The sequence below is a fragment of the Terrapene carolina genome, unplaced genomic scaffold, assembly GCF_002925995.2.
Source record: "Terrapene carolina triunguis isolate 2854851 unplaced genomic scaffold, T_m_triunguis-2.0 Scaffold95, whole genome shotgun sequence".
Taxonomy (NCBI): domain Eukaryota; kingdom Metazoa; phylum Chordata; order Testudines; family Emydidae; genus Terrapene; species Terrapene triunguis.
In genome coordinates, this window is record NW_020664446.1 from 4,478,547 (window position 1) to 4,490,634 (window position 12,088).

A 12,088-nucleotide genomic window follows, 5' to 3' on the forward strand; every position below is an offset into this window, starting at 1 on the left:
TATGCTAACCTAAGGACTTCCAATGCTGTGTTCCAGTTGACTAATAAATCCTACTCTGTTCTGAAAAGTGTGTTTGGTGTCACTGCAAATACTTGCTCAGTTGCGTTAATCCCTGCAGGGTGCATAAGTCTCTAACTAGGAGTCTGTCTCAATGGGACTAGCTGGGCAGAGCTCACGGTGTGAAGCCAGGAGTGCTGGAGCCCAGAGGTTCAGCCTAGGAGGCGGTGAGGCTGGGAGGTCTACCCTTAAGCTAAAGAGTGGGGCTCTGCCACACTCAAGGAGTTCCTCCAAGAGGCTGTTTAAAAGTTAGGGTATAGTACTGATCCTATGGAAACGTGGCAATATATTAGTGTACTCAGGGCTGGTGTGTTTTTATATCTTGTTCTGCTCAGTCATCTGTGCAGGGATTTAGCAGTAAGGAGAGATCTACCGCTGGATGACTAAAAAAAGAAAAAAGTAATTAAATACTTTCCTGGAAACCCCCCAAAGCCCTAGCCATGGTGACCACAGCTATAGACTTTGTGTAGGATACTGTGGATGTCAAAGATTTAGATGCTTGCCATGCAGAATCCGTTGTACTGTGAGCTCCCACACAGTTGACAGTGCCCCTGCCTCAAAGCACCCACAAGTGTGTGACAGGTGAAATATGCACAGCCACAAAAACACAACCATTCAATCTTCAGTATGTTTTTGTTGGTCTCTTAGCCCTACTTATAACATAGTTACAACAAATATAAGCACATATTACAACTTTTTTTTTTTTAGTTGACCCCCATCCCTCCACAAACATGTCAGTCCCAAATGACAAAAGGACAAGTTATTTTAAAGGTCTGTGTTCTGCAACAGACAAATGCTTCAGCAGCTCAGGGCAGTCAGTACATAGTGTTCTGGGGTTATGTAACTACGGCTTGCGAAAGAACAACCAGAGCTTTGAAAACCGAAGCGAGCTGACAGCACTTACAGCTTCCCCTTAACATCATAATTTGCCATCAAATTACATTGTGGAGAGTTAAAAAGTAGTACCACAGAAGTGAATGTTGCAGGCTCTAAGTCCGTGGTAACTTCCACGGTATGTGTTAGAATGTGTTGGAATGAGCAGGAGTTGTACAGTAAGGTATGGAATTCTCATGCACTTTATTGTGGATTTTGGGTGGTTGGGGTATTTCGGGGTTTTTTTACCTTTGCTGCCAAGACACATACGGTAGCAATTTTATAGCCTTCCTGAAAAAGAAAAAAAAAAAAATCTCTACAGAGGCTCCAGCTTGTGCAAAATGCTGCTGCCAGGATTGTAACTCACATGAGGCAGATGCAGATGCAGAGTGTCACTCCAGTCTTGAAGGAGTTACACTGGGCTCCCCTGTTAAAAAAAAAAAATCAAACTGTTTTTAAAACCGCGACAGCGCCGCACCATGTGGGACTTGCGTGTTTGCTGGAGCTGCTGCCGCCGAAGAGCTCGAAAGGTAGTCTGCTGGCTAGTCCACAATACCGCTCAAAACTGATTTACAGAGGAGGCACGGTTAGTAGTTGTACATTCTATAGGCAAAATTCTGGCCTTAACTTCACAAACCAGTCTCAGATCAATTCAGCAATATTTTCTTGGCATGACAAGCTACCCAAGTGTTGCCAAAGTGTTTGAGAGACAGATCCCTCAAGTTTCTATCAGAAGTAAGTATAATCTACTCAGGAACAGCCTTCATAATGTGTTTAGGGTTCTGTCATTAGTGACCATACCTGATCCGGTGGCAGGTTACTATGTAGCCTAATGCCATCTCTTTCCTTTCAAGATATTCCATTCCCTTCACACTCACCACACATCTACATGTCATCAGGGAAGAATATATGTCAAGAGCCACTGTGTGGATCTGAGAACAGAATTTTGCCCTAAATCTGGAATCTCCTCCCATCAAGAACCTAAAATACAGAGTCAGTCTGACTCATGTACATCAAAGCTTAAATCTTATTCTTTACACCTAGACTTATCTAGCAAGTTTGGGCTTTTCTGTGCAACGCTTTTTGTTCATGAAAGGGGCCATGCAACCTTACACGGCATTGTATAGTACTAGTTAACAAGCACAGATGGTAAAGAGAATGAGAACTATTCTGCAACTTATAAATATGCACAAAAGAATGAGAAACAACTTTTAAAGAAATTCAAACTAAACACTAAGCTGAATGCTTTTGAATAGGTTTTAAAGAGGGCCCGACAGAGCAGTAAAGTACATACCATTACCAATAATGCTTTTTTAAAATAATCTTTAAATAACCATTTTGCATGGTTAAGAAAGTTTGGGGTGTGACTGGATTTGGTTTGGGGGAGGAGGAGAAAGCTCTTCAAGACCTGCACATTTCCTTCTTTATTCCCCCTGTTGCACTCTCCGAGGTTCCATGTTGAGACCAAGGTATTCTTTCATTGAAGGTGTGACATGGCTTCTCCCAGAGTCTGTCAACACTCCTCATGGGTTGGTCAGAGAAGATCATGTGAGAACAGGGAAAAAATGCTTTCTCCCTTGCCTGTGCATAACCTCCACGTTTTGTGCCACTCCATGGGTGCCATATTCTGAAAATTATTTACTGAATTAATTTGCATACTTGTAAACAATTTGTGTATAACCATAAAGTTCTGTTTTAAAACGATTCTGTGGGTTTAGTGCTGGTGAAAGGTGTTGTACTAACAGCAGTGACGACAAGTCCTTGATTTCCCATACAGGGTTCTCTGGAGCAGTGGGAACAGCTGCAAGGAAGAAGGTCCTTATTCCTCACACCCTCAGAATAGGAGTGTATGGCTTATGGGCAGCCAAAGGCATCTCTGAGTGAACTCAGGAGTAAGTGTGGGAGCCTGAGGATAGTGCAATTGCTGAACCGCTATGAAGAAAAGAGCCTGGGGCTACTGGAGTGAATGATGAGGCGCGGTTACTATGTTGTGGCATTAAACTTTGGTCACTTGTCCCCAGTGCTCCATTCTGGCAGGGAAGTCGAGAGCGGCCAGGGGAAGAGGCAGAGAGGTTCCAGGCTGCTTGCTCAGCAGCTGCCACAGCTGCCCCCACCAGGAGTATCACCTGCAGCTCAAGCACTCCTGCTTCCTAGAATTCAGCTGAATGCATGACATTCAATTCAGGCTGTGGGAGTGTGAGAAAGGGTGCTGGTTCTGCGGGTGAGATGCATTACAATTGACAAGTTTTCTAAACATGCTTGGCCCAGGTGTACCTCCTGCTGAAGTCAATGGGGCTAGAGGGCAAAATTGGCCTTCTGACTGCACATTAAGATATCCTTGAAATATGTAGCCCAACAGGCCGAGACTCTGCAACAGGTGACTGTGGAAGGGAGAAGAGCTCTTGTGTGGAAGCATTAATGCAAGGATCTGGGCTTTAACTTGAATAAATCACTAAAATATCAGCTGAAGAGAAACCAGCAGCAAATAAAATAAAACAACAACAATAATAATAATAAATTAAAAATGAGCAGAGTAAATGGCTTGTGTGTTTGCAAGTGTGGGGCTTCAGTGAAGAATATCAATATAAACTCACTTGCAGCCTAATCCATATTTAGGCACCTAAAAATGGGCCTGATTTTCAGAGGTGCTGAGCACCCAAAAATCCTGCTGAAGCAGTGGACGCTCAGAACCTTTGAAAATCAGGCTGCTCTCATTTAAGGCCACAATTCAGCAAAGCACTTGTGTTTATGTACATACCTATTCAGCAAAGCATAATATCTGAACCTGCTTAACCCTAAGCACATGCTTCAATCTAATTTATTAAAATTAGGCACATGTTTAAGGACCCTACTGAATCAGGGCCTAAATGATTTGTCCAAGGTCACACAGGGAGACTGAGGAAAAGCAAGGGGTAGAACCCTGTTCTCTTGACTCTTAGTTTTCCATCTTAACCACAAGACCATAATAATCCTTATTTTATTACTCATATGAAGCTGTACAGAGCAGGATCTCTGATATTTCAGCCTACATCAAATCTAGTTCTCAGAGTCCTAAACATCTTCAAATGAGTAATGAAATCATGTTTTGTTTTGTTTTTTCTTTAACTCCCTGTATTTTCATTCCCAAATTAAAAGAAACTGCAGCGTTATTTATCATCATTGTCTTTCTTTAACAGGGAGGAAACCTTTTCGCACACTGCAGTCAGTCAATAAGTGACAAAAGGTCTGTTAAGTATATTTCACTTTATTGCTTACTATGTACCTTTATTTTCCTCTAGGGAGTACACATTTTTATCCATTAGCAAACAGGCCTTCCGCTGAATCTAATACCCACATACATGCCTCTTTGCTATGCAGGAACAGGAAAATCTTGTACCAACCCTCCCTATTCATTAAGAAGCAATGTGGTATCATATACACAGCAGGGCTTTGTATTGTTCCATGTCTATTTTGTTTGAGTGCGGTGCATTTCTACTTAAAAAACCCCAACAAAACAATGCTCTTGCAAAGTGTTATTGTCCCGACACACCTTCCCCAATTATTTCAGGGAAATTCTATGGCCTGTGATATACAGGTTAGTCAGACTATAAGATCACAATGGCCCCTTCTGGCCTTTGAATCAATGAATCTATTAAAGTAATCTTGGTAATGGTCCTATCAAAGGACCTAATGTCACTGAGTTTTGTTTGCTTTAGGCCTGATAAAGGTTTGGGCTTCCTGGCTATGTCTCGCAGAGTCAGAACTTGGTAACAGACTCAGCACTTTAAGGTGGAAAGATTTCTTCTCCTGAATAAAAATGCCAGGCTTGAGCTTACACCAGTAATAATAAAGTCTAACTATGTACAGATTTCCATATGGGCAAAAGCCACTCCTTAGTGGCTGCTACTCTGTGGCACCTCTGCATTTCTAGTGAATCTTCCTTTTAACTGGTCATTTTAACAGTCTGAGGAGCATTTCTTAGAACTGGAATCATTTTTATCACTTTCAAAGAGTCGAATGAATATTCACCTTGGCTTTTATGAGTGTTTGTGTTTATTCCAACATCATGGAAATGTTTTGTGTTTAACTGCAGACCTAGCTTACAAACCACCCTACCCAGCTGCAGCCTACTGAGAATCATACTCCCAAACTGGAAACCTCACAGCGTATCCATGGAAACAAACCACCCTACTAAAGTATGGGCTTAGCTCTTCAATAAGGAGTTAAGCAGGGGGAAGAAATGGTTGCACAGAAGGCTCATGTTCAAATGCAACTCAATAATATCCAAAAATAGCAAGGAAAACAATTTAAGATGTAACTGCCTTCCAAATCCAATACCCTACGGTACCATTCACATGCATTAGCACCTGAACAGTTCCAATTTGTTATTTTCCCCACCATTCCTCCGTCCCCTTGAGGCATTGCTCAATCTGTCTCTGGACACAGATTTTAAATTGGAAGGAAACAAATGTCTAGTTGGTAATGTACAGGAAAGTAAACTAGGAGTTCTAGGTTCTACGCCTGGCTCGGTCAGATTCATCATTTGATGTGGGGCAACTAACTTAGAGCTTGATTTTCACAACTGCATGTGCGCAAACACATGCCTTTGTGTGTGTACACTCAGCACAATTGCACATACAAATCGGAAATTTGCACATGTTGATAAGCAGTTACATATATAACGGGTCAACTGTCTGCTAAAATAAGTGATTTACAAAGCATAATCAGGGAAATTGTGCGTGTACAGTTGTGAAAGTCAAACCTTCAGTATACTTGCGCCTCAGCCTTCTCCATTTTACAAATGACAATACGCTCCCTACACCACGGTGTGTTTGAAGCATAATTAACGCTTGTAAAGTGCTTTAAGATCCCTGGATAAAAGGCTCTATTACAAGTGGAAAGTATTATCATCATAATTTCTACCAGTCCAGCAAGAATAAGATCCTAACTATGTGGATATTGAGAAGCTGCTGATCAATGTAGGTCTTCAGCTATATCGAGACTGTCAGAACAAAGACCAAAATACTGCAACTTTTTAACCACGTCTTATACTTAGTGAAGTGCTACCCTTTCAACAGCTTCAGTCTAACACTCTGATTCTTGAAGAAATGACACCTTGCAGATTAGCACTTCGTCAGTTGGTGATTTATTTGGACACCATGACAAGCAACATGTGCTTTTCCCATGCCCCATTCTCAGTGCCAACACATTACAATCCACAGCTTCAAAGCTCAGTGTGCAGTTTTACGCAACTTGAAGCAGTCAACTCTTAAAAGCAGCAATGGAAACAACACTGACAAAATGGCTATTGTAATGTTGCCTGTATTCAACCAACCAACCATCCCAAAGTAGACTAGAAACATCTGGGCTTTGAACTGCTTCTAGTTTTAAATCACTAATTGCTAAATTATTAAAAATAGCCTCAAAACCTGTGCCTGCCAAGCTGCACGTGCACCAGTGTGAATACACAAACAGGTAGCAGACGTGCAATTACCTGATTACAAGCACACAACAAATATTCATCTGATTTTGCAGATGCAATTTTGGGAGCACTTTTGCCAGATTAGTTTCAAATGTATCAGTCAGTCTCCCTAGCAGCCCCCTTTTCTTTTCCAATATTAATAATTATAATTACATAATCTCTGAAAAAAATCCAGGTAGCACAACCCTGAAATGAAGTTGTACATACCTGTAGCGAGCTGGGTACAAAAACCAATGGCCATTATTAAGAAAAGGAACTGAACACCACCACAAAACAACTTCGCTATTTTCAATTGTTACATCATGATGAACTAAAGGGAAACCATCAACTAAATATCACACTGTTGTCTGAATATTTTTACTTATGATTGTTACACACAACACCTAATATTACTACATTTGGAAGAGATCAGAGGAAATAATGTGTGTCTGTAACTCTTTTGTTTAGTATGCGTACTCAGCAGCACATTGTAACTAGTCAGTTCACTGTCTTCCCTATGTAATAGCAACTCCATGCAGCTCTTGTATATCACTTTTCCACTGTAGATCTCAAAGCACTTTACCAAAGAAGCAAGTATCGTCAGTCCCATTTTATAGATGGGGTAACTGCAGCACAGAGTGGTGGTGTGACTTGGCTACAATTAAGCATTTAGGCCGGAGGCAGAGCCAGGAATATAACATAGTGTCCTAAGTCCCAATCCAGTACCATATACAGTGGACCACACTGTATAATGAACCAGTTTCTTCATTTGTATGGGTCTTTGACATAGCCAGCATGGGAGAGAAAAACATTTAAAATATAAGATGTGATTGTAAAACCACAAAAAATTGAAGGGGAATCTGGGGCAGGTGTAGGACTTAAAATTACTTTTAATTCATTTTAAAATGAACAGATTTCAAATTGACTGAGGGCAGCATTTTCAAAAGTGCCTAAGTGACTTAGGAGCCAAAGTCCCATTAAGAGTCAACATTCTTGGGCTCTTAAATTACTTAGGTGCTTTTGAAGGTTTTATCTGGTGTCCCTTACAAACAGATTGGGACCTTTTATGGTATACTGTTAGTGGAGTTTCTCTCTAGAAGTAGGTTCCCCTGCATGTAAAAAATCTTTATTATGGGTATTTACATACCCGTATATACTCGTTCATAAGCCGAATTTTTTTAGTAAAAAAGGGAAGCACCAGAGAAGGGGGTCGGCTTATGAATGGGTAGAGAGAGGGAGAGGTGGGACACAGCCCCTCCCCCCAACAGAGGGAGCAAGGACAGGCAGCACAGCCAGAAGGGAAGAGGCGGGGCCAGAGTCTCTCCACTTCTGGCCACGCTGCTCTCCCCCAGCCTCTGAAGCAGCTGCAGCTCCGACCCGGCCCCGCCCCCCAGAGCACACTGCGGCCGCAACGCCCGGCCCGCTGAGGCCGTGCTGATGGCCCAGTCCACTGAAACATGCTGCGGCCACGCTGCCCAGCCCGCTGAGGCCGTGCTGCCCAGCCCAGCCCACTGAAACATGCTGCGGCCACGCCGCCCGGCCCAGCCTGCTGAAAAGTGCTGCGGCCGTGCCGCCCGGCCTGCCAGAGCAGCTCCAGCCTGGCCAGAGACATCCTCCCCTGGCCCTCCCCAGATAAGGTGGGAAGGGATGGGATGGGGAGAGTGTGGGGGTCCCGGGCTAGGGGTGGGGTCATGTGGGGGGTGGTCACAGGGGTTACTCCCCCGACCCCCAGCTTCTCCCCCCAAAAAAATTTCCCCACCAGTTGCTGTCCCGGCCCATCAGGGTAAGCAGCTGGCGCACCGGGACACTTTGTTTACTTAGGTTTACCTCTGTGTCTGCGGACGCTCGAGGTAAACAAACCACCTCGGCCCACCAGCAGCTTATCCTGATGACCCGGGAGCCAAAGTTTGCTGACCCCTGAATTATAGGGTCAGCTTATGAACGGGTTATTTTCCATTTTTACTTATCCATCTTGGGGGGGTCGGCTTATAAACGAACCGGCGGTATACTAAATATACAACTAGACAGTTTCCTTTCTCCACCCTTCCAGCTTACTGTGTAATATTATAGTTTGAATGTATTTATAAAAAACATGATCAAAGTTCGTTGGAAAACTCAATCCTATATGTGTACACAGAAGATGTTTGTAAAACTCCATTAACTTTAATGTTTTTTGGAAGTGGGTTTGGAATTGCTCATCTATGCATACCCCAGTTGCATATCAACTTAAAAAACAAACTCAATTTAACTGAGCTATATAAATGTAAAAAAAGGAAAAAGAAAAACAGACACACTTTTATGTGTAATGCAACGAGAGTTTGATTTAAACATATGAAACTTTACAGAACATTAGCCTATTATGTAAGTGAGACCCATCAGAGGGTCTTCGTCAGCGTGTGTGTATGTGTTTTGTGTGCGTGTGATTTAACCTGCTTTAAATCAGATACATACTGTACCAGCTGGTGCAAATTGGCTGTGAGTGCCCCTTTTTGCGTTCCCACTCTCAGTTGCTACCAGTCTCCATTGCTTGTGACATTTTAAAAGACAAGTCCATTCAAATGGCTAAGAGTCTCCACTCCCTGGGCTAGCCCGGGGACTGGACTATGTTTAGAAGTTTTGTTGGCATAGCTATATCAGTTAGGAGGGTGAACAAATCACTCCCCTAATTGATATGGTCATGTCGGCAAAAGCCCCACTGTAGCTGCAGCTATGCCAGCCAAACAGTCCTTCTGCTGGTATAGCATATTTTGTTCAGGGAACTGGTATAAGCTACACCAGCAAAATAATTCTTGTGCTAAAGAGGCAGCACAGTCAGTCTTACACAGAGCACAGAAAGTTGCTATCACCACCTGGTGGGTGTAGATGGGCTCCATAGGAATTCATATCCAGTAAAAGAGGCCGTTGCTCTGATGTGCCAATTCCAGAGTGGTTGGTGGGTGATCAAATGGGAAAGATCTGATATCAAGTATTCACTCTGTAGGAGTTTTATACTGCAAATTCACAAGCTCCAGGGAAAATGAATATACCATAGGAAACAGTCCCACACTGACTGGATAGATTAAATGACTAACCGGTTGGCAATGTTTACCTGAAACACCGCATCCTGTTAACAGGAGTTGATCCTGCTGGTAAAGGGTTAAGTGAAGCTCCTGATTCGCTGAGTCAGGAGGCTCACTACTGCAACTGGATATCAGGAAAATGGGAATAGCTTTCTAGATCTGTAAGTTAAACAGTCCTGATGAAGGACTTCATTAATTTTAAATTCTTTGTTAATAAAGCTTAAGCCTAGGAAAGGGGTGAGTACTGACTCTACACATAATTGTGTTTTAGAGCAGGTTGGGAAAGGCAACTTCTCACAACAACCGAAGAAGTCTTTTCCATCTCTAACATCTGTGATGCTATGAGAATGGAAGTGTTGATATACCTAACAACTTACAGTGTGAGAACCTCTCTGTAACTACTCTGCAATATAACAAATCTTAGCATTTACTTTTAAGCTTGTAATGCTTCTGGGACACAATCTTAATTCCATCACGGTAGTACAGTATTAATTCTTTTCAGCATACTGAACAAATAATGATTTAAAAGTCTCATTTACCATTCATTTTCTCACTGAAACCGGTTTCACTATTGATGACGACTTTCTTATCAATTCCCACCCAATATAGAGGCAGAAGTGACTTAAGTACAGGGACAGTTTCCCGAATGAAACCATCTTGGCTACTGTATAATTTATCTCACAGGTATGATAAAACTTTCAACAAGACTAACTATTGTAGAGAAAGGTTAACGACTGAGTGACTGGTCTTTACTAATTCCCTCTCCATCTGTCAGTGACTTGGTATGAAATTACAGTCTGTTTAAAACCTTACTTGTTTACCTAAAGTTCTATCAAGGGACACTTTTCTGTAACCTCATCATGCAACTTGCCCTGTTTAAGATCTAGGGATGCCAAAGCCTCCTGGATTACTTGGATCCAGATCTGACAATATTGCTCAAATGTTTAGCTCACCTTGAGAAGAAAACAGCCAAGAAAAGTTCTGCCTGTCTTAAATTTGATCTCTCTTTCTCACATTTCTAAGTGCCCTTCACTGTACTATTTAGGCTCATTTAAATGCCACGCTAATGAAAGTCTGGCAATCTATTTGCAGCTGCTCTTTCATAGGACAGGTCTGATTTTTAGACGCCACGGTAGAGAAAGGGTTGTGCATCTTTGGCTTAGACCACCAACAGCATTTTCATTAACCACAGATAGAGATAGTTTTGACACTACTAAACAAACAGGAAGGAAGGCAGGAATAGAGTAACATTACTACTTATTAGTGTTCTTCTATTAGAGATGGATTGGATAAGCAAAAATCAATCATTAAGATGGATAAAAGAAACTGTAATTTACAAAACAAAAAGGTGCTACAAACATAAATCCTCAAATCTCCCTAATTTAAGGATTTAAACATAAAGATCTTGCAAAATTACTAGTTTTTGCACCATGTGCTCTCATTGAATGGCTGCCCTTCAAGTCTATTTGGAGATACTAGATCCTGACGCTTGTGTAATGTTATCTCTTTGTTAGGAAGGAAGCAAATATAATAGTTTCTATTGCAGAAGTCAGAAACAGTGCCCTAGGCTCCCTACTGAGATTCAGAAAGGTCAGAAGGAAAAACTAGTGATTTCTGTGGGGCTGATTACATAACTGATCACATGGACTTCTGTTAATCTTCTCTAGAAGTAACTACTGAAATTACCCATAGCTCATGCTTGGCCCAAACCCATCAAGGCTTCCAAAAACTGATACTTGATCCCCATGTTATACACACAAGCCACAATAAAACACATACTATTGTCCCTGAAGTTTAGGAATTTATTCCAAACACTATCTCTCTAGCCTGAATAAAGCCGCCTGCTGCATATTATAATGCAGTTCATCAATACAAGCAAAAACTAATGCAGTGAAAGGAAGTGTATATAAATAACCTGTAAAGTTAGAATACTACACAGATAATGTGCTCCTGGATACTCCGTGTCGCACACTTATGAACTTAGCAAGATTCTCTGAGTTTCCAGAAATGTGGGAACCCTCCATCTTAGCATGTGAGGGTACTACAGTGAGCCTCAGTGGGCAAGAGAGTATAAGTGCATCAACAGTTATTTTGTTTTGATTTACACTCCTGGCAGGCAAATTAACTCTAGCCATAAACACAGCGACCACACATTTTTGAGACGAGAAGGGAAAGCAAATATACAGTTCATGTACGATAGCACCAGTTTTTTCTCTGTGGTGAAGGCTGAAATCATCAGGCATCTTGCCTGAAGGAAGGAAGATGTTATTGCCCATGCAGCCCCTTAGAGGACACACTGGGTGGAATCATATTTTAGTATAATGTGGCACGATGATACCATGACTATTGGTGACAAATATGTGTCAATCACAGTCATCTCTCAAGTGTTGTTCCTGATAAGGCAATCTTCCTGGTTAGGGAACACATGCGCTCTACATGTTAGTCTTAAAGGTGCCACAGGACTCTCTGTTGCTTTTTACATGCTCTCTGCAGTGTAAGTAAATTGCAACAGCTACTACAAATTGAAATGGAAGTGCTGTGTTCCCAGTAAAAGGAGCTGTATCCCAATCATTAAACTGTACACTGTGCGTAGGTACATGTTCTTGACATTCATAGTTGGAGTAAAGGAGCTGGCCACTGACATGCTATTTTGAACTTG

General features: G+C 41.9%; 1 protein-coding gene across 3 annotated transcripts in view; it reads right to left on the reverse strand.

Annotated features, from left to right (window-relative positions):
• Nucleotides 1-12,088, reverse strand: part of NT5C2 (5'-nucleotidase, cytosolic II) — a 78,853-nt gene that overhangs the window by 24,911 nt on the left and 41,854 nt on the right. Inside the window, exon 1 of one of the 3 annotated variants that reach the window (XM_024213634.2) lies at nt 1,180-1,273. The exons of the other annotated variants lie outside the window; for them this stretch is intronic. Within the exon in view, the coding sequence (XP_024069402.1) occupies nt 1,180-1,198 (19 nt within the window). The 5' untranslated portion in view covers nt 1,199-1,273. Of the gene's footprint in view, nt 1-1,179; nt 1,274-12,088 lie in introns of those variants that run through there. 3 annotated transcript variants of the gene reach the window in all.